At 43.0% G+C, this 23,659-nt stretch overlaps 1 protein-coding gene across 3 annotated transcripts in view; it reads right to left on the bottom strand.

Moving 5' to 3' along the window:
• Positions 1-23,659, bottom strand: part of ldlrad4a (low density lipoprotein receptor class A domain containing 4a) — a 320,137-nt gene that overhangs the window by 230,475 nt on the left and 66,003 nt on the right. For 2 of the 3 annotated variants that reach the window (XM_078215703.1, XM_078215704.1), the window contains exon 3: positions 8,839-9,246. In XM_078215703.1, coding sequence (XP_078071829.1) covers positions 8,839-8,878 — 40 coding nt within the window. In that variant the 5' untranslated portion in view covers positions 8,879-9,246. Of the gene's footprint in view, positions 1-3,001; positions 3,112-8,838; positions 9,247-23,659 lie in introns of those variants that run through there. The other variant, XM_078215702.1, reaches the window with a different exon arrangement.

Below are 23,659 nucleotides of genomic sequence, written 5' to 3'. Positions count from 1 at the left end.
ACTAGGATGCTACCAGGACTTGATGGATTGAGTTATAAGGAGAGGCTGGATAGACTGGGACTTTTTTCTCTGGAGCGTAGGAGGCTGAGGGGTGACCTTATAGAGGTCTATAAAATAATGAGGGGCATAGACAAGGTAGATAGTCAATATCTTTTCCCAAAGGTACGGGAGTCTAAAACTAGAGGGCATAGGTTTAAGGTGAGAGGGGAGAGATACAAAAGCGTCCAGAGGGGCAATTTTTTCATACAGAGGGTGGTGAGTGTCTGGAACAAGCTGCCAGAGATAGTAGCAGAGGCTGGTACAATTTTATCTTTTAAAAAGCATTTAGATAGTTACATGGGTACGATGGGTATAGAGGGATATGGGCTAAATGCGGGCAATTGGGATTAGCTTAGGGGTTTTTAAAAACAAAATAAGGGCGGCATGGACAAGTTGGGCCAAAGAGCCTGTTTCCATGCTGTAAACCTCTATGACTCAGCCCCGATCTCCCTCACTTGCAGTCCCAACCCCCCCCAGTAGGCTGATACCCACCCCCCTTCCCCCCCAATTGCTGGCCTCCCTCTGTCACTCAGCCCAAATGCAGAGTGGCAGTGGGACCCCCCACTGATCAACTCCCAGAGGTCCCGTCCCCTTGCCAAGTTGCCCCCTGGACATTGGCACTTTGCCCCTTGCGTCGGGGACTCATGATGGCACTGCCAATGTTGAGTAGAGCAATTGTAGATTGGTGTTTGTAAAATGCTCGGAAAAAAGCATTGCGTAGTTTCTTTAAAAGGTGGTGAGCTTAGAAAGTTAAAAAAAATGCAAGTACATTAGGAGCTCCAGACTGAAACATTTGTATCAAAATGCCAAGCAGCAGTGTGAGCAAGGCAACAGGCTTTCAAACATTTGAATTCAGCCTATCAATTTGAATTAGGCACTTAGATACCAAGAACCTATTAAATTTAAATCTGATGGTTTTGGCAACCTCAGACCAATCCAATTGTGCGGGATATTGATATGTCATCACAGGTATAAAAGGAAGGGGGCAGTGGGACAAGGGGAGAGAGCAATTGCCGACTACCACAGCTCACAGCTTAGCTCAAAGTCCCACCCAGAAAACAAAGATACTAAAAAAGAAAGAAGCATCAACAGAGAAGGCCCAGAATATTCCGGAAGATTCAAAACCTGGTTGTAATTGAGAGAGTGACTAAAATTCAATTTTTTTGTTAATAAGTGGGAATTGTATTTATCTGAACAGCATTCCATTAGAATCATGTTTTATTTAGTTAACTTGTTTAGTGTTAGTTAGATAAATAAATTGTTACTTGTTGATTTGAGTGTGTCAGAGAGCTTTGATTTAACCCCTAAAAGTTGAAGAGCAGATTGTACCAGTTCACACACTTTTTTTGACAGATTATAGGGCGAAGTACTCCTTTGAGTGGTTAGGTTTTTGTTCTCGGAGGAAGGATGCACTCTGCTTCATAACATTGCAGTGCAGGAGGCCGCCATTCGGCCCATCGAGCCTGCCCTGTATTTACCCTGCTAATCCCCCTAACACTAAGGGACAATTTAGCATGGCCAATTAACCTAACCTGCACATCTTTGGACTGTGAGGGGAAACCCATGCAAACAGGGGGAGAACGTGCTAACTCTACACAGACATTGACCTGAGGGCAAAATTGAACCCAGGTCCCTGGCGCTGAGAGGCAGCAGTGCTAACCACTGTGCCGCCCGTGTGTTAAAGCACGTTATAATGTATACCGTGGAAGAAAAGAATTATGACTAATAATAAGAGAATGTCCAGAAATATGATGAAGAGCTCCAACTGAGCGCCTTATCCATACAGGGTGGATCACATAGATGCTTGTGACTCTGAAGTTAAGTGGACAACTGGTGCTTTTGTATGGTCAACTCCTAAAACTACATGCCAACAAAAGCATCTTCCTTTTAAACCAGCTGATATGAACACAAGGACATACATCAGAACATAAGAACTAGGAGCAGGAGTTTCTATCTGGCCCCTTGAGCCCACCCCGCCATTCAAAAAGATAATGGTTGATCTTTTCATGGACTTCGCTCCACTTACCCACCCGCTCACCATAACCCTTAATTCCTTTACTGTTCAAAAATCTATCTTTCCCTTAAAAACATCCAACAAGGTAGCCTCAACTGCTTCACTGGGCAGGGAATGCTACAGATTCACAACCCTTTGGGTGAAGAAGTTCCTGCTCAACTCAGTCCTAAATCTGCTCCCCCCTATTTTGAGGTTATGCCCCCTAGTTCTAGTTTCGCCCACCAGTGAAAACAACCTTCCTGCTTCTATCTTATCTGTTCCCTTCACAATTTTATACACAAAAGAGAACGTGCCATTAAAAGGTTACGTCGTGGTCAATGTAGAGTGGACAGTCGAGTTGCCTCTCCATGTGTTCCGTGGTAATATTCTAGCTCTATTTGGGAGGTCATGGTTGGAGAAGATAAAGCTTGACTGGAGTGCAAATTGGTTGATGCCAAAACAGACCTACGGCACCTTCAGGAAAAACACAAGAGTGTATTCGAAGAGAGACTTGGCTCAGTGAAGAGAATTCAAGTGAAACTCAATATAAAGCCTAATAGTCAACTTAGAAGTCTCAAAGCAAGAACGGTGCCATATGTAGTTCGTCCCAAGGTCGAAGAATCATAGAATCCCATCAGTGCCGAAGAGGTCATTTGAAGCATCAAGTCTGCACCGACTCTGTATAGAGGACCTTACACAGACCCGCTCCCCCACCCTATCCCTGTAAACCCATTACCTTGGCTAATCCATCTAACCTGCACATTTTAGGGCTGGGAGGAAACCAGAGCACCTGGAAGAAACCCACACAGACAGGGGAGAATATGAAAGCTCCACAGTCACCCACGGCCAGAATTGAACCTTGGTCCCTGGTGGTGCGAGGTAGCAGCGTTAACCACTATGCCACACTGACTTATTAACACTGGTGTGTTAAAGCGATTACAATGAGTGACTGGGCTACCCTCACCATACCTCTCATGAAACCAGATGGTCCAGTTCGTATTTGTGATGATTTCATAACAACCATAAATCCAGTGTTGTGTGCTGATCAATATCCGCTTCCTTTGATTGAAGGTTGTTTGCTGGGTTATCAAATGGGTAGAAATTCAGCAAGATTGATCTTTCACAAGCATATTTATAGATGAATGTAGCTACTGAATCACAACTATTGCTTACCATTGTTACTCAAAGATCTTTTTTGTTATAAAAGATTGCCTTTTGGAATAACATCTATACCAGCTCCATTCTGAAGATCGATAGATCGGATTTTAAGCAGTCTCTCTGCTGTACAATGTTACCTGGATGATATTCTAATTAAAGGGTCCAGTGAACAAGAGGATTTGAATAATTTAGAAGCAACACTGGAATATCTTCATAGAATCCCTACAGTGCAGATGGAGACCATTTGGCCCATCGAACTTGCACCAGCAACAATCCCACCCAGGTCCTAGCCCCATTATCCCACATATTTACCCTGCTGGTCCCCCTGAAACTAAGGGACAACTTAGCATGGCCAATTAACCTAACCCGCACATCTTTGAGTGTGGGAGGAAATTGGAGCATCCAGAGAAAACCCATGCAGACACAGAGAGAACATGCAAACTCCACACAGTCACCCAAGGCCAGAATTGAACCCAGGTCTCTGACGCTGTGAGGCAGCAGTGCTAACCACTGTACCAGCATATCAAATGTACACCCTATCATCTGTCAATAATGGATTAGCTGAAAGGTTTATACAATCCTTGAAACATTTTTTAAAAGCTTCAAAAGAACAAGATTCATTATCACGTGTGAATAGCTTTTAGGCATCTTATAGAAACATCACTCATGTGACTACTTAAAGTGCACCTGCATTACTAGTCTTAAATAGAAAATTGAGAACAATGTTGAATTGTCATTACATCCAGAAACTTCAGATAGTAAAGCATCAACAACAATCTTAAATTGCCAGACAAGAAGTGAGGGCAAAGCAATGCTCATTTCAGCAAGATCGAGTTTTTGCATGTAATTATGCCACGAATGAGAAATGGGTACCAGTCATAGAAGTAGCAAAAACAGGTCCAATTTCTTACACGGTTCAAACCAAAGATGAACTAGTTTGGCGACGTCATCTGACAAATTGTTGTCATCTCAAAATGATTTCTTAGAATCATCTCCATAAGTACCAACTTTAGTCCCTAGTGTTGTAATTACTACTATGGAAGACTTAGTTAAATCCGAGTTGCTGATGATTGTGTATATGCTATTATACATATGAGAAGAATGCAGAATTAGTTTCAAGAGAAGTGTCTACTGAAGTTCCAAATCATACTTCTAGGGTCAAGGACAGCCAATTCCAGATCATCATATACAACCAAATAGGAATGGATGGCCTCCTCGACTTTTATATTGACTGTGTATAATGATTAATGATGCATAATACTGTGTCTTGAGTATTATTGACCCTATATATATCATAGTAATTTGTTGTCATGACTACAAGGAGGGGGGGTATTTAAAAGGGTTGAAAGTTACTTTAAGAGTTAATCGCATGGTTTGACGGTGATGTCATTCAGATGTTGCCACAGGCTGTTGTTTTATTTTCAGTTTGTTCTCTATACAGGCAAAAGCTGCGAGAATAAATCTGTTGTTGTTAGTTTGAATCTACATGTGCAAACTACAGCTTCTCTTTTTGTTCAAAACCCATTACCCCTAACGTAGTTAGGACATTACATAAAGAAGTTCAGGTGCTCATCACAGTTGTTGGAGGTGAGGGTGGAGGGTACAGGATAGAGGAGTTTGAGAGGACAGGCTACAAGCAAGAAAAGCCATCTTTGTATTAAGTGGTCTAGCCAGATCTGGCAGTGGTTGGTTAAACTAGTTATCTGCCATATCCTTGCAAGAATACATCCTTGGATTTAAGTGAGCAGAGATGAGGGCCATACCATGGGGGAATGGTTAAGGTGAGAGAGGGGGAGTAAACCCATGTTTTATAATTACTGCATTAATAACACAATACTCAAGTAAACTAGTGTTACTTCCAGCCTGTCTTTCTCTGTCCCATCTGATCAACAAAAATAAGAAAACTCAAGTTTTTTTTTAAAATCCCCAGAATAGGGATCTAGATGAGTATACGACTTGTAGGAAGGGACTAAAGAAGGAAATTAGGAGAGCCAGAAGGGGTCATGGGAAGGCCTTGGCAAGTAGAATTAAGGAAAACCCTAAGGCGTTCTATAAATATGTGAAGAGTAAAAGGATGAGTTGTGAAGGAATAGGGCCTATAAAAGGTGAAGGCGGGAAAATCAATACGGAACCAGTAGAAATGGCAGAGGTGCTAAATGAGTATTTTGCCTCGGTTTTCACAGAGGAGAAGGACATGGGTGGATGTACTGTGGGCTTGCGGTGGACTGAAAAGATTGAGTATGTGGACTTTAACAAAGAGGTTGTGCTGGAATCTTTGAATGGCATCAAGATAGATAAGTCGCCGGGTCCGGATGGGATGTACGGTGGGAGACGAGGGAAGAGATTGCAGAGCCTCTGGCGATGATCTTTGCGTCGTCGATGGAGACGGGAGAGGTGCCAGAGGATTGGAGGATTGCGGATGTGGTTCCTATTTTCAAGAAGGGGAATAGGGATAGCCCAGGAAATTACCTACCGGTGAGTCTAACCTCAGTGGTTGGTAAGCTGATGGAGAAGATCCTGAGGGTCAAGATTTATGAGCATTTAGAGAGGTTTAGAATGCTCAAGAATACTCAGCATGGCTTTGTCAAAGGCAGATCGTGCCTTACGAGCCTGGTGGAGTTCTTCGAAAATGTGACTAAACACATTGACGAAGGGAAAGCAGTAGATGTGGTTTATATGGATTTTAGCAAGGCGTTCGATAAGGTCCCCCATGCAAGGCTTCTAGAAAAAGTGAGAGGGCGCGGGATGCAAGGGGCTGCTGCCCTGTGGATCCAGAACTGGCTTGCCCAAAGGAGGTAGAGAGTGTGTATAGATGGGTCTTTTTCTAAATGGAGGTCGGTCACCAGTGGTGTGCCCCAGGGATCTGTTCTGGGACCCTTGCTGTTTGTCATTTTCATAAATGATCTGGATGAGGAAGTGGAGGGATGGGTTGGTAAGTTTGCCGACGACACGAAGGTTGGTAGGGTTGTGGATAGTCTGGAGGGATGTCAGAAGTTACAGCAGGACATAGATAGGATGCAAGACTGGGCGGAGAAGTGGCAGATGGACTTCAACCCAGATAAATGCGTAGTGGTCCATTTTGGCAGGTCAAATGGGATGAAGGAGTACAATATAAAGGGAAAGACTCTTAGTACTGTGGAGGATCAGAAGGACCTTGGGGTCCAGGTCCATAGGACTCTAAAATCGGCCCCGCAGGTGGAGGAGGTGGTTAAGAAGGCGTATGGTGTGCTGGCCTTTATCAATCGAGGGATTGAGTTTAGGAGTCCGGGGATAATGATGCACCCATATAAGACCCTCGTCAGACCCCACTTGGAGTACTGTGCTCAGTTCTGGTCGCCTCATTACAGGAAGGATGTGGAAAAGATTGAAAGGGTGCAGAGGAGATTTACAAGGATGTTGCCTGGATTGAGTGGCATGCCTTATGAGGATAGGCTGAGGGAGCTCGGTCTTTTCTCCTTGGAGAGACGTAGGATGAGAGGAGACCTAATAGAGCTATATAAGATGTTGAGAGGCATAGATCGGGTGGACTCTCAGAGGCTTTTTCCCAGGGTGGAAATGGCTGCTACGAGAGGACACAGGTTTGAGGTGCTGGGGGGGTAGGTACAGGGGAAATGTTAGGGGGAATTTTTTCACACAGAGGGTGGTGGGCAAGTGGAATCGGCTGCCGTCAGTGGTGGTGGAGGCAAACTCAATAGGGTCTTTTAAGAGACTCCTGGGTGAGTACATGGGATTTAATAGGATGGAGGGTTATAGGTAAGCCTAAAAGGTAGGGATATGTTCGGCACAACTTGTGTGGCCGAAGGGCCTGTTTTGTGCTGTAGTTTTCTATGTTTCTATCTTTCTAATACAAGAGTGTAATGACACATGAAGATAAATGGACCCCAAGTTACCAATAGTGAAATATAAAACTGGATGCAAACCCTTTTCTTGATAATAGGTTTATTTACAGAATGCAGCATCACATATATCTATTTTGTACCTACTACCCAGTATCCCAGCACTCCCCTTTTATAGATGCACAAAGCACTTAATCAAATGCCCTTCAGCTCTCAAGAATCTAATTGACATAACATTAACACAGGAATGGCCATCCAACCAATTTTTATTTTCCTTGGTGTGAAGGCAATACTTACAGCACATTATTTAACACCCAGCCTTACTTTTCTTTAGGGCATTAAGAGTTATCACGTAATTGGCATTAGAGTCACATTTGGCAAGACTTGGCAGGTTTTCCTCCCTGAAAGAAATCTATGAACCAGGTGTGTTTTTAATGATAATCCAGTGGCTTTCAGTTATTTTTTGACTGATGACAAATTACAAGATTAATCAAATTCTACTTCCTAACTGTGATGTGAACTCACCAGTTCTGGGTGGTTAGTCTAGTATCATAAGCATGGGACTGCAATACAGCTGAAAAAGCTCACCCAAGTTATCAAGCCAGGTTATCAGCCTGTGTAATGTGCAAAGACAATAAAAATGACAAAATTCTACTTGAAGGTTCGGTACAAAATATTAAAGAACCTTATTTCATACTGACTGAAACACAGCGTACTGCTAATATACATATTTGTTGGGAGTTGGTGATCAGAAAAACTATGTTCTGAATCTCAACTCTCAGCTTCTTCATGTTATTCAGTGTACACCCTGTTATTTAATATTCACAATACACCTGGGACACTTGGTTCTGAAGGACCCTATTATAATAAATGAGCATGATTTAAAAGTTCCAATAGTAGCTATGTGCTTCCAGTCTACAAAACTTCAAAGGAAGTGGTCATTGGCTGGTTTTGTATATCTCTTCACAGTTACCAAAAGAATGGTACTATCAAAAATCGCTAACAGTCCATTCAGCCAGAGTTGATGTACCACCTGGAGGGCTCTGTCTAGAAAGCCTGCAGTCTGTCACAGATACATTTGCCATTTCAATTAAGGTGCTCATTTTGAAATATGGCACAGGAGGAGGCCATTCAGTCTATCTTGCTTGCACTGGGTCTTTTTAGGAGCTACCTAATTAGTCTCACCAGCTGTATAAAATGGTCGTTAGGTCACAGCCGGAATTCTGTGTGCAGCTCTGGTCGCCACACTAAACAAAGGATGTGATTGAACTAGGAGAGGGTCCAAAGGAGATTCACCAGGATATTGCTTGGGCTGCAAAAGCTATAGTGATTTAAGGTAAGGGGCAGGAGATTTAGAGAGGGATTTCATCCATAGGGTGGTGGGAATCTGGAACTCAGTGCCTGAAAGGGTGTTAGAGGTGGGAACAATATTTAAGCATTTAAATGAGCACTTGAAATGCCACTGCATGCAAAGCAAAAGCCCAAGTGCTGGAAAATGGGATTAGGATAGATAGGTACTTGAAGGCTGGCGCAGAGACAATGAACCAAAGGGCCTCTTTTAAAGCTGTAAAACTCTGCAATTCTATGACTAATCATCTTAAATCCATATCCTCTGGTTATTAACTCATTTGTCAGTGGAAAGTTGGCTCAAATTTGATTTCATTCCAAATTTTATTGGTCAATCAACTGGAAATTAGAATATACTGCACCATGAAATTATTTTTGTCACAGTAATGATCTAAAATGAATTTTTTTATGATGGAGTATCTATGAGAAATCTCTACAGTAAATACCATTGTTAAGAATACATACCTTTTAAAGCATTTGTGGCTTGAAAACCAGCTTCCTGCATACTGTTTTCCAAGCAATGCTTGCAATTCCAACTTCAATCTTTCCTCACTGGGCAAAACTGAACAGGAAGCAGCCAGGACACTTCCATTGCAGGTCTTGACAGTCCATTTCTAACTGCAGTGCATGTCATCTGCAAGCAATCCCCAGAAGCAGTTGTGTGAACAGAAGTTGAAGTTCCAAACTGATAAAGATATTAGCAAAGTATTAGCCGCCAAGCCACAAAATTTTTGCCATTGTGTTTGAAAGTCACGGCACAGTTAGGACCGTCCCCAACAACGTCTTTTTAAAAACGTAGTTACTGCATAATCTTCTCCAGGATTCGGTCCCAAGCACTTTTCATTCCCATCCTATGGTACTTCATGCAATGTCCTGAAAAATTAAAAAGCAGAGATTATGTTTTGATGACCATTAAACTTATTAAAATTAGTAGATCTGACGAAAGGAACCAGCTTTAAGGACAGCTAGCTCACATCAAAATCCGTCAATAATAAAACAAATGCAGTTCAAAATTCTCAGAACAGAATTGTTCTGTTGACTTTGAAATGCAAAGAAATAGGGTTATATTCAATTTCACGCACATCAAAATAATCATTTAAAATAGAAAAATCTGATCCATGCTTAATGATCTTCGCCGCTGCCCATCTTTAGATGCAAACTTCCTATGCAGAAGCTATTCATAACTCATAGATCAGCTAGTCAATATCTTTTTCCAAAGATAGGGGGTCTAAAACTAGAGGGCATAGGTTTAAGGTGAGAGGGGAGAGATACAAAAGGGTCCAGAGGAGCAGTTTTTTCACTCAGAGGATGGTGAGTGTCTGGAATGAGCTGCCAGAGGTAGTAAAGGCGGGTAGAATTTTGTCTTTTAAAAAGCATTTCAACAGTTACATGGGTAAGATGGGTATAGAGGGATATGGGTCAAATACGGGCAATTGGGACTAGCTTAGTGGTTAAAAGACAAGTTGGACCAAAGGGCCTGTTTCCATGCTATAAACCTCTATGACTGTAAAGAAAGGCCAATATTTTCACCTAAATAGAAATTTGATTGATAAATTTTGAAGCATTCTATATTGGTTTTCCATTTTGCATTGGGACCGCTGGGATCTCTTCTGGGGCAGATGGGACCTGTACAAAAAGGATGGGTTGCATCTAAACTGGAAGGGTATAAATATTCTGGCCAGGAGGTTTGCTAGTGTCATGGTAGCACAGTGGTTAGCACTGCTGCTTCACAGCTCCAGGGTCCCGGATTCGATTCCCGGCTCGGGTCACTGTCTGTGTAGAGTTTGCACATTCTCCTCGTGTCTGCGTGGGTTTCCTCCGGGTGCTCCGGTTTCCTCCCACAGTCCAAAGATGTGCGGGTTAGGTTGATTGGCCAGGTTAAAAATTGCCCCTTAGAGTCGTGGGATGCGTAGGTTAGAGGGATTAGCGGGTAAATATGTGGGGGTAGAGCCTGGGTGGGATTGTGGTCGGTGCAGACTCGATGGGCCGAATGGCCTCCTTCTGCACTGTAGGGTTTCTATGATTTCTATGATAGTGTCACATGGGAGGATTTAAACTAGTTTGGCAGTGGGGTGGGAATCAAAGCAAAGGTGAATGAACTGAAGGGGAACCAGAGAGTAGGGCCTGTAAGACTCAGAGGAAGAGCAGGCAGGGTGGGGTTGCTAATCAAAGAGGGTCTGGTGGACTGAAGTGCATTTGTTTCAATGCGAGAAGTGTAACAGGTAAGGCAGATGAATTTAGAGCTTGGATTAGTACTTGGAACTATGGTGCTGTTGCTATTATAGAGACTTGGTTAAGGGAAGGACAGGATTGGCAGCTTAATGTTCAAGGATATAGATGTTTCAGGTGGGATAGAGGTGGATGTAAAAGGGGTGGGGGAGTTGCACTACTGGTTAAGGAGAATATCACAGCTGTACTGCGGGAGGACACCTCGGAGGGCTCATACAGAGAGGCAATATGGGTAGAACTCAGGAATAAGAAGGGTGTAGTCACAATGTTGGGGGTTTACTATAAGCTGCCCAACAGCCAGCGAGAGATAAAGAAACAGATGTAGGCAGATTTTGGCATGGTGTAAAAGAAGCAGGGTTGTTGTGGTGGGAGATTTAACTTCCTCTATATTGACTGGGACTCAGTGCTAGGGGCGTGGATGGGGCAGAGTTTGTAAGGAGCATCCAGGAGGGCTTCTTGAAACAGTATGTAGATAGTCCAACTCGGGAAGGGGCCATACTGGACCTGGTATTGGGGAATGAGCCCAGCCACATGGTTGACGTTTCAGTAGGGGAGCAATTTGGGAACAGTGACCACAATTCAGTAAGCTTTAACCAATGATGGATAAAGATAAGTGTAGTCCTCAAGTTAAGGTCCTAAATTGGGGGAAGGCTAATTACAACAATATTAGGCAGGAACTGAAGAATGTAGATTGGGGCAGATGTTTCAGGACAAATCAACATCTGGCATGTGGGAGCCTTTCAAGTGTAAGTTAATAGGGATTCAGGACCGGCACATTTCTGTAAGGATGAAGGATAAGTATGGTAAATTTTGGGAACCTTGGATAACGAGAGATATTGTGAGCCTAGTCAAAGAGAAAAAGGAAGCATTTGTCAAAGCTAGGAGGCTGGGAACACACGAAGCATTTGTGGAATACAAGCAAAGTAGAAAGAAACTTAAGCAAGGAGTAAGGAGGGCTAAAAGGGGTCATGAAAAGTCATTGGCCAGCAGGATTAAGGAAAATCCCAAGGCTTTTTATACATATATAAAGAGCAAGCGGGTAGCCCCACTCAAGAACAGGGGAGGGAATCTATGCGTGGAGCCAGAGGAAATGGGCAAGGTATTAAATGAGTACTTTGTGTCAGTATTCACCAAAAAGGACTTGGTAGATGATCAGTCTGAGAAAGGGTGTGTAGATAATTTGAGTCATGCTGAGATCAAAGAGAAGGTGGTATTGGGGTTCTTGAGAAACATTAAGGTAGACAAGTCCCTAGGGCCTGATAGGATATACCCCAGAATACTGAGAGGGGCAAGGGAGCAAATTGCTGGGGCCTTGAGTGAAATCTTTGTATCCTCACTGGCTACAGGGGAGGTCTCAGAGGATTGGAGAATAGCCAATGTCGTTCCTTTGTTTCGGAAGGATAGCAAGAATAACCCAGGTAATTATAGGCCGATGAGCCTTACGTCAGTGGTAGGGAAATTATTGGAGAGGATTCTTCGAGACTGGATTTACTCCCACTTGGAAGTAAGTGGATGTATTAATGAGAGGCAACATGGTTTTGTGAAGGGGAGGTTGTGCCTCACTAACTTGATTGAATTTTTCGAGGAAGTGACGAAGATGATTGATGAGGGTAGGACAGTGGATGTTGTCTACATGGACTTCAGTAAGGCCTTTGACAAGGTCCCTCATGGCAGACTGGTGCAGAAGGTGAAATCGCATGGGATCAGAGGTGAGTTGGCAAGGTGGATACAGAACTGGCTCGGTCATAAAGGACAGAGGGTAGCAGTGGAAGGGTGCGTTTCTGAATGGAGGACTGTGACAAGTGGTATTCTTCAGGGATCAGTGCTGGGACCAATATAAATCTATTGATGATTTGGAAGAAAATGTAACTGATTTGATTAGTAAGTTTGCGGACGACACAAAGGTTGGTGGATTCACGGATAGCGCTGAAGACCATCAGAGGATACAGCAGGATTTAGATCGGTTGGAGACTTGGGCGGAGAGATAGCAGATGAAGTTTAATCCGGACAAATGTGAGGTAATGCATTTTGGAAGGTCTAATAGGAAGAGGAAATATACAGTAAATAGCAGAACCCTTAAGAATATTGATAGGCAGAGGGATCTGGGTGTACAGGTACACAGGTCACTGAAAGTGGCAACACAGGTGGAGAAGGTAGTCAAAAAGGCATACGGCATGCGTGCCTTCATCGGCTGGGGCCCCAAGTTTAAAAATTGGCAAATCATGTTGCAGCTTTATAGAACCTTAATTCTGCCGCACTTGGAATACTGTGTTCAATTCTGGTCGCCACACTACCAGAAGGATGTGGAGGCTTTGGAAAGGGTACAGAAAAGATTTACCAGAATGTTGCCTGGTATGGAGGGCATTAGTTATGAGGAGAGGTCGGAGAAACTTGGTTTGTTCTCACTGGAACGACGGAGGTTGAGGGGACGACCTGATAGAAATCACAGATTAGATAGATAATGAGGGGCATGGACAGAGTGGATAGCCAGATGCTTTTTCCCAGGGGGAAGAGTCAATTACTAGGGGGCATAGGTTTAAGGTGCGAGAGGCAAGATTTAAAGGAGATGTACGAGGCAAATTTTTTACACAGAGGGTGGTGGGTCTCTGGAACTCGCTGCCGGGGGAGGTAGTGGAAGCAGATACGATAGTGACTTTTAAGGGACGTCTTGACAAATACATGAATAGAATGGGGATGGAGGAATATGGTCCCCGGAAGGGTAGGGGGTTTTAGTTCAATCGGGCAGCATGGTCGGTGCAGGCTTGGAGGGCCGAAGGGCCTGTTCCTGTGCTGTAATTTTCTTTGTTCTTTATTGCTCACCAAAAGCAATTAACTTGCAAATGCTCAGTTACACTTCCAGATTACAATTGTGAGTGAACCTGTTCTTGCCACTTGTTAAAAAGAAGTTTTGTTTTATAATAAAATCAATCATTCTGAGTTTATTGAAAGAAACCTGTTAAAGTCTCCTTTATTCTGGGGGTAAACAATTGGCCATCTTGGTGAGTAAATTAAACTTTTGAACTAATGATATGACCTGTGGAGTCATGGGGCTAGATAATCAGTGCACTTCTCCTATCCTGGCCATAGCAAAAGTAATCTTCACATTCTAGTTTAAAATGTTACTATGGTATGTGTTTAATGAGCATTTCAAAATATTTCCAGAAAATTCACAGTATAAAATAATTCTGTCAAATCATTTTGATTGAACGTTAACAAGTCCAAAGTTGGATTTATCCAAAGTTGGATAAATCCAACTTAAGTCAGTGTTTGAAATTAGCCTTGTTTAATATAGCTAAGCAAAGTTGATTCAAATTACACAGATATCTACACACACTCTACAACTTTAAAATATTGTTACAAATGGTAGATTTAAAAGCAAACATTTACCAAAATGTGCTCAGAATTATGAAATTATCTCACTTTTCATTTGAAAGGAGGAGTGGAAATTAATCATAGGCCAAGGAATCCCATGAGTGAGGGGATGTTTGACCACTTCAGAGTTGCTTTGGGGACATCCCTCAATAATAAGAACAATAATAAATTATTTTTTGTGGTTTAATTTTTCAATACAGGGGTTCCTTCCATACTCTTGGGAGGTCATAAGGATTCCATGGCTGGAAAGATCTGGGAAACTCTGTTGTCACTGTGCATCGGTGGTGGAGGGAGTGAATGTTTAAAGTGGTGAATGGGGTGCGAATCAAAAGGGCAGCTTTGTCATGGATGGTATCCAGCCTCTGTTGTTGGAGCTGCACTCGTCCAGGCAAGTGGAGAGTACTTTACCACACTCCTGACTCGTGCCTGCTAGATAGTGGACAGGCTTTGGGAAATAAGGAGGTGAGTTACTCACAGCAGAATTCCCAGCCTCTGACCTGGTCAGAGCATTTATATAGCTGGTCCAGTTAAACCTTTGGAGAATGACAACCCTCAAGATGTTGATAATAGGGAATTCAATGATGATACTGTCACTCATTGTCAAGGGGGATTGTCTCTTGTTGGAGCTGGTCATTGCCTGGCATTCATATGGTGTGAATGTAACTTGCCGCCTGTTAGCTGAAGACTGAAAATTGCCCAAGCCTTGTTGCACGTGGACACGGACTGCTGCATGAGAACATATAAAATAGGAGCAAGAGTAGACCACATGGCCCGTTGAGCCTGCTCTGCCATTCAACAGGATCACGGCTGATCTTGGGCTTCAACTCCATTTCACACCAGCTCTCCATACCCCTTAATCTTCAGAGATCAAAAATCTATCCATCCTAATCTTAACCATATCTGAGAAGACACAAATGGTGCTGAACACTGTTCAATTAACTCCAATAAACACAACTAGCTTCCTTAGTACTAGATATGATTCCAAGCAGTGGAGAGTTTTCCCCAAATTCCAACTGTCTCTCGTTTTGCTAGAGCTCCTTAATGCGACACTTAGTCAAATGCTGCCTTGATGTCAAGGGCAGTCACTCTTACCTGACCTCTTAAATTCAGCTCATGTCCATGTTTAGTCCAAGGCTGTAATGTGGACAAAAGCTGAGTGTCCGTGGCAGAACCCAACCAAGCGTCAGTGAGCAAGTTATTGTTGAGCAAGTGCCGTTTGATAGCAATGTCAAAGACTCCTTCCATCAAGTATGAGGCCAATCATGAGTAGACTGATGGGACATTAATTGGCCGGGTTGGATATGTACGGCTTTTTGTGGACAAGATATACCTGGGCAATATTCCACATTGCCGTAGATGCCAGTTTTAGCTGTACTGAAATAGCTTGGCTAAGGACGCAACTAGTTCTGGAGTGTTGTAGCTTCACTAAGTTGACACCTCATTTTTAGGTATGCCTAATGCTGCTCCTGCCATGCCCCTCCTGCCTTTGATTGAACCAGAGATAATAGTCTGGATTAATGGTAATGATAGAGTGGGGGATATTCCAGGCCATCAGGTTACAGATTGTGGTTGAATACAATTCTGCGGTTGCTTATGGCACACAGCACCTCATGGAAGCCCAGTTTTGAGTTGCTAGATCTGGTGCATGGTAGTAGTGATCAGCAGGAGGTTAGCTTGCCTATGTTTGACCTGAAGCTATGAGACTTCATGCTTCATGGGGTCAGAAGCCTTTATTGCGAAGGGGATGACGTATAAAAGCAGGGAGGTCTTGCTGCAATTGTACAAGGTACTAGTGAGGCCGCAACTAGAGTACTGTGTGCAATTTTGGTCCCTTCATTTGCGGAAGGATATATTGGCCTTGGAGTACAGAGAAGGTTCACCACGTTGATACCGGAGATGAGGGGGTTAGCTTATGAGGAGAGATTGAGTAGATTGGGCCTGTACTCGTTGGAGTTTAGAAGGCTGAGATAATGAAGGGGCTAGACAGGGTAGAGGCAGAGAGATTCTTTCCACTGAGAAAGGAAACAAGGACGAGAGGACACAGCCTCAAAATAAGGGGGAGTCAGTTTAGAACAGAGTTGAGGAGGAACTTCTTCTCTCAGAGGGTGGTGAATCTCTGGAATTCTCTGCCCATTGAAGCAGTGGAGGCTACCTCGTTAAATATGTTTAGGTCACAGGTAGATAGATTTCTGATCAATAAGGGAATTAAGGATTATGGGGAGCGGGCGGGTAAGTGGAACTAAACCACTATCAGATCAGCCATGATCTTATTGAATAGCGGGGCAGGCTTAAGGGGCTAGATGGCCTACTCCTGCTCCTATTTCTTATGTTCTTATGTTCTTAAGTCAATGTTGAGGACTCCCAAGATAACTCTCTCCTGATTGTATACCACAGTCCTGCCAACTGTGGTGGGTCGGTCTTGCTGATGGGACAGAACGGGACAGTGGTGTCTGGAACAATGTGTATAAGGTATGATTCTGAGAGTATGGGTATGTCAGGCTGTTGCTGACTAGTCTGTCGAACAGCTCCCCCCCAATTTTGGCACTGTTATCAATGTTACTGAGGAGAACTCTGAAAGGTCAACAGGGCTTGAGTGTGCCATTGCCATTTCCAGTGCCTTGGTCAATGCCAGGTGGGCCATCCAGTTTCATTCCTTATTGACTTCTTTGTAGCAGTTTCATACAACTGAGTGGCTTGCTCGGCAATTTAAGAGTCCCATTTGCTATGGATCTGGAGTCACATGACAATCAATGATGGTTTCATGGTCACCATTACTGAAAATAACTTTCCACTCCCAATTTTTAATATTTCAATTTAAATTCCACCAGTTGCCATGGCGGGATTTGACACATGTCTCCAGAGGGACTCTGGATTACTAGTCCTGTGACATTACTACTAAAATGAATAGACGTGTCTTCGTAAAGTTGTTTTAATCCCAATCTTAGAAAGGGAAAACATTAGAATGTTACTCACCTTCACCAGTTACTGCCACCCCACCCACCCAAATTTAATGCAGCTTAATATGTAAATGTTGTCGAGACAGATTTGGAGATACAAACGACAATTATTTTCATTCCTACTACACCACAACACTTCCACTTCTTGAAGGCAGACACATGTTAACTTACAATTCTATGTGCACCAGTCTTTCAATCAAATAATTTTCCTGACTGAGCAAAAATGGTTTACTCAACTGCATCAGGCAGAATAAGCAAATTAATCTGGTTTGTGCCATATATACTCACATGCACATTTTCCAACAATCGTTATCTAAAAACAAGAGCTCTAAGGCACTGCTTCCATCTGGAACATTTTTACTAGTACTACAACAAACCTAAATCAGATCAGCATAGAGCATGAATTGAACTTCCTCATGTGGATAGCACAGTTTCACACAGTAATATGCACTTATTTACTGACATGAGAAGATCCTTGTTTTGATGGCCATGAAGGCCACAGGGGCCGTCAGTAGATCTCCCCATGGGCTTCATGGAACGTGTGCTCCCTTATTGAGCAAGCAGAGGCTTACCCAATAGGTAGCGCTCAGCAGGGGCTTTTAAATCTGTTACTTCACCTGGATCATTGTTGTAAATCCAGAGGTGTTGAACTGCCTAGCTGAGAGCCGTGGGAGTGGCTTCTTTCTTGGGCATACAATAAAGGGTGTTTGGTGATGGGAAATTGCTGTTTGGCTGAATTACTACAATCCTCTTTATAAAAAGGGACATGCTGGAAGTATCTGCACTTGCAAAAGCTTTTGACCTAGAATTCAGGTTTAATAAATATTTAAGTGTTGACATCTTTAAAATATTACCAGCTGCAAATGTGATTTCAATCCAAACACAAAAATTACTGGAAATGGATGCAGTTTGTTCCATCTCCTCTATACTATTATTCAACTTCTGCCTGTTTGTATTTCAGCAGAATCTAATTTCAATCACATGTCCAACTTTCTCTTCTACTATCAATGCGTAAAGTATTTTAAAAATCCAATAACAGAATCTAAATTCATAAGATGAACTTTGAATAAGGGGGGGGGTTTGCTGCTGGTGAGAATTCCGATGGCCGTTGAATCATCGGCTGTCAGGGCTAAACCCGTCACCTGGACCGGGAAGGGGGGGTCAAGGAGGTAGATGCAGTACCCATTGTCCCTCTGCTGCAGCCAGGCTGCAGAGGGAGGGTCCTAAAAGGGATCTGGGTGTTGGATGGGCTCTGGCGGGGGGCGAGGGTTTGACCTCGGGATTCTATCCTGGGATGGAGCTCTTGCAGCTGGACTGCCCCTTCTAGCCCTTGCAGCGGACTGAAAAGCTTGAGCATGTAGATATTAAGAAAGAGGATGTGTTAGAGCTTTTGAAAAGCATCAAGTTAGATAAGTTGCCGGGACCGGATGAGATGTACCCCAGGCTACTGGACCGGATGAGATGTACCCCAGGCTACTGAGCCTCTGGCGATGATCTTTGCATCATCAATGGAGACGGGAGAGGTTCCGGAGGATTGGAGGATTGCGGATGTTGTTCCTTTATTCAAGAAAGGGAGAGAGATAGCCCTGGAAATTATAAACCAGTGAGTCTAACCTCAGTGGTTGGTAAGTTGATGGAGAAGATCCTGAGAGGCAGGATTTATGAACATTTGGAGAGGTATAATATGATTAAGAATAGTCAGCATGGCTTTGTCAAAGGCAGATCATGCCTTACGAGCTTGATTGAATTTTTTGAGGATGTGACTAAACACATTGATGAAGGAAGAGCAGTAGATGTAGTATATATGGACTTCAGCAAGGCATTTGGTAAGGTGCTCCATGCAAGGCTTATTGAGAAAGTGAGGGGGCATGGGATCCAAGGGGACATTGCTTTGTGGATCCAGAACTGGCTTGCCCACAGATGGCAAAGAGTGGTTATAGATGGGTCATATTCTGCATGGAGGTCGGTCACCAGTGGAGTGCCCCAGGGATCTGTTCTGGGACCCTTACTCTTTGTGATTTTTATAAATGACCTGGATGAGGAAGTGGAGGGATGGGTTGGTAAGTTTGCTGATGACACAAAGGTTGGAGGTGCTGTGCATCGTGTGGAGGGATGTCAGAAGTTGCAGCGAGACATTGATAGGATGCAAGACTGGGCGGAGAAGTGGCAGATGGAGTTAAACCCAGATAAGTGTGAGGTGGTTCATTCTGGCAGGTCAAATAGGATGGCAGAATATAATATTAATGGTAGGACTCTTGGCAGAGCAGAAGATCAGAAGGATCTTGGGGTCCGAGTTCATAGGACGCTCAAAGCAGCTGTGCAGTTTGAGGCTGTGGTTAAGAAGGCGTATGGTGTACTGGCCTTCATCAATCGAGGAATTGAGTTTAGGAGTCGTGAGATAATGTTGCAGCTATATAAGACCCTGGTCAGACCACACTTGGAGTACTTGGGGCAGGGAATTCATATGGTGTTCGTGGAAGTGGAAATGAATAGGGTTGGGAAGCATTTTCCGATCAGGGCCAGTGTGATCTCCTGGACTCGTTTCGATCGCCTCAGGGGGTCGGAGAGGAATTTCCCAGATTTTTTTTTCCCCATATTGGCCCTGGGGTTTTCACTCTGGGTTTTCACCTCTCCCTGGAGATCACATGGTCTGGAATGGGGCGGTGGGGGTGAGTTAATAGGTTGTGATGAACAAAGCATCGTAGCTGTGAGGGACAGCTCGGTGGATAGGATATTAGTATGTAGATAGGCTGGAAAATTGGGCGGGGATCCTGGATTCAGGATTCAATCCTGGACCGGGGAGCGGCCTGTTCCTGTGCTGTGTTGTTCTTTGTTCTTGTTCTTTGTACTGTGCTCAGTTCTGGTCGCCTCATTACAGGAAGGATGTGGAAGCCATAAAAAGGGTGCAGAGGAGATTTACAAGGATTTTGCCTGGGTTGGGGAGCATGCCTTATGAGGATAGGTTGAGTGAGCTCGGCCTTTTCTCCTTGGAGAGACGAAGGATGAGGAGTGACCTGATAGAGGTGTATAAGATGTTGAGAGGTATTAATCGAGTGGATAGTCAGAGGCTTTTTCCCAGGGCTGAAATGGTTGCCACAAGAGGACACAGGTTTAAGGTGCTGGGGAGTAGGTACAGAGGAGATGTCAGGGGTAAGTTTTTCACTCAGAGGGTGGTGGGTGCGTGGAATGGGCTGCCAGCAAAGGTGGTGAAGGCGGATTTGATAGGGTCTTTTAAGAGACTTTTAGATAAGTACATGGAAATTAGTAAGATAGAGGGTTATAGGTAAGCCTAATAATCGCTAAGGTAGGGACATGTTCGGCACAACTTTGTGGGCTGAAGGGCCTGTATTGTGCTGTAGTTTTTCTATGTTTCTACGTTTCTAAACCTGAAGATCACTCTTGACATGGTGATTTCAGGCAGCTCTCCGATCAAAAGTTTCATTCTGTGAAAACTTTGAAGTGGCCTTCTCAATTTAATCTCCATGCCCCCTGGACACCTGGAAGGCGTCCAAATCACAGCAGCACTCCATTCTGCAGAAGGTATTCCCCTTCCCTTCTCTTAAAAGCTGCAGCTGTCAGAAGACTACTTTGAAGTCCTCTGACTCACAGGAGAATTCACTTTCATTAGGGAGAGGTTCCCTTGCCTACAGCTGCTCACCCAGACCCATTCTTGTAATGTTGCATTTTTTGCAGTCCTCTGAAATCCATTGCAGACCTTTCAAGTCTATTGAAATCCAGCTGACGTGTTGCCCCAATGCATAAATTTGCATTGAACAGATAGGTGATTACCACTTGAGAGGCTAACGCCAGCGGGGAACACTCTGGTTTTCCTGCTGGGTGTGCACTTAGAGCCAATTCGCTTGAATCGCAGCCAAAATGTCTGAAATCCCAGCGTTGGTATAGACAGTTGAATTAGGAGGGCTGCATACAGAGTGATTGAGGACACCTTTACTTCAAACAAAATAAACTAGTGAAGTTTAAAGAAATGATTACAAGTTCAATTGTCATCTCAGGACTGTGTCAAAACTTGATCGTCAAATACTTAGACAGGAGTACAAGTTATTGGTATAACACCTCAATTATTGCAGGCAAGTGATGAAAAGATGTAAAGTGATACTTCATTGGCAACATCCACCAACCTCATTACTTGGTGGTAATGGATAAGAAACATTAAAATGTCTGGTAGCATCTGTGGAGAGAGAAACAGAGTTAACATTTCAGGTGGATCAAGCTGAAATGTGTAACTCTGATTCTCTTTCCACATATGCTTTCCGACCTGATAACCGTTTCCAGCATTCTCATTATTCTACTAGTATTAATGTACGTGGGTTATTTCTTATGAAACTGAAATTTTAATTGCAATTATTTCAGCAAAGCTGATTTTCATAAACGTTTTCATTTTAAGTTGGTCTGTACTAGATTGAACCATAAGGAGCCAACAGCTTCAAATTATAGAAAAGGCATCCTGAGAAATGTTCAATGATGCAGTTGGGAGAATTCTGTTTGGAAATCTAGACGGTTAGGTTCTCGCATTATAAACTGACAAATTACAAATTATACGTTAGCCCTAAAATCTTTTCAATAATTGCATGGAAATTATATGGAATTCTTTGTAGATTTACACTTTTAGCTCTTTCCTTGAATAGTATTTCGAATCAGTGGGCGTTGGTGGTTTAGGCATGGAATTCTCGCCTGCAGATCAGGACACCAGATTTATTTCAAGCCATTGCAAGGCTCTGTGGACTGAACAACCTCCTTCTATGCTGTCTGATGTTATGATTTTTTGATGGTTCAAAATTCATGTGCAAGGCAAGTTGTCAAAGTTACTTCCTTTTAAAACAGAGGTGAAGAAGAGAAAGGTATCAGAGTAATAAAATAAGTGAGAACTTCAGCACTGGTGTTCCAAATAGAAAGTCCTGACATTAAAACATCCAATTTCTAAAGCAGAATTCTAGATGTGTCACACAAGCACAATATACTAGGTTCAGTTATTTGAAGGTTGCAAATTCTTCAATAATTATTTTAATCCCCAAACTCCAACTGAATCACCACACTAAAAATTACCCAACACAAAGAAACAGAAGTCAGCTTCAAAGCATTAAAAGTAAAAATATTCCATAAACTACAGAAAATCCATGAAGAAACAGCACATCAAAATGGCCTAAAGAAAGACCTGCATTTCTATAGCGCATTTAAGAACCTCAGGGCGTCCCAAAACATTTCACAGTCAATTAAGTATTTTTGAACAGTAGTCACTTCCAACAGTATGGCACCCCTTCAATATTACACCGCAGTGTGCACTAAATTACTCTAATCCTGGTTGGGATTTGAACCCACAACCTTGGGCTTAGTTACCAGAAAGATTTTACATTGAGTGATAAATATTTCCTCATTTGAAATTGAAACTAACCACCCTCTCAAATGGCCAGCATGCAGTACAGAAAAGGACAGTAAAATTCTGCAAATTCAAAATCTAAAAGATAAATAGAAATGCTGGAAATACTTATCCAGCCAGGCAGCAAAAGTAACCTCTTTTGCCAGCCCTCCCGAGAAGAAAACAGACTTCTTGTGAGCCTCTCATTCTCCTTCATCAAGAAACCCAGCAGTAGCTGCTTGAGATCTGGTCTGGCACAACACGAAATTAAACATGAATTTCAAAATAAAGTTAAGGTATGAAGAGCAAAACAAAATGTTAAAACAATGCATTGATAATTTTAAAAATGAATAATTAATAAAAAATGATTAAAAAGTGCCAAGCAGCAGAGCTAACTAACAAAACCTTTTCTGCCTTTTTATGACTCAGGGTATTGAGGCCTGGTCAAAAAGGAGGCGGCATATGACATGCATTGGCAGCTGGGATCAAATTGATCCACTGATGAGTATAAAGGGTGTAGGAGTAGAGTCGAGAGAGAAATCAGGAGGGCAAAAAGGGGACACAAGATTATTTTGGCAGATATATAAGGCAAAGGAGAATCCAAAGAGCTTCTACAAATACATAAAGGACAAAAGAGTAACTAGGGAGAGAGAGATCTTCAGGATCAACAAGGTCAACTATGTGCAGATCCACAAAACATGGGTGAGATCCTAAATGAATATTTCTCATCAGTATTCACTGTTGAGAAAAGCATGAATGTTAGGGAACTTGGGGAAATAAATAGTGATGTCTTGAGGAGTGTACTTATAACAAACAGAGGAAGTCTTAAAGCACATGAAGGTAGATAAATCCCCAGGACCTGATGAATTGTATCCCAGGACACTGTGGGAGGCTAGGAAGGAAATTGCGAGTCTCCTAGCACAGATATTTGAATCATCGATAGTCACAGGTGAGGTGCCTGAATATTAGAGGGTGACAAATGTTGTGCTTTTGTATAAGAAGGGCTGCAGGGAAAAGCCTGGAAACTACAGGCCAGTGAGCCTCACATCTATAGTGAGTAAGTTGTTGGAAGGTATTTTGAGAGACAGGATCTACAGGCATATAGAGACACAAGGACTGATTAGGGACAGTCAGCATGGCTTTGTGAATGGAAAATCATGTCTCACAAATTTGATTAAGTTTTTTGAAGGGGTAACCAAGAAGGTAGATGAGGGCAGTGCAGTTGATGTTGTCTACTTGGACTTTAGCAAGGCCTTTGACAAGGTACCACATGGTAGGTTGTTGCATAAGGTTAAATCTTACGGGATCCAGGGTGAGGTAGCCAAATGGATACAAAATTGTCTTGATGACAGAA

Source organism: Mustelus asterias, chromosome 7, assembly GCF_964213995.1.
Source record: "Mustelus asterias chromosome 7, sMusAst1.hap1.1, whole genome shotgun sequence".
In the NCBI taxonomy this organism is placed as follows: domain Eukaryota; kingdom Metazoa; phylum Chordata; class Chondrichthyes; order Carcharhiniformes; family Triakidae; genus Mustelus; species Mustelus asterias.
Note: the sequence above shows the minus strand (reverse complement) of the source record. Positions and strands in the feature narration are given on the sequence as shown.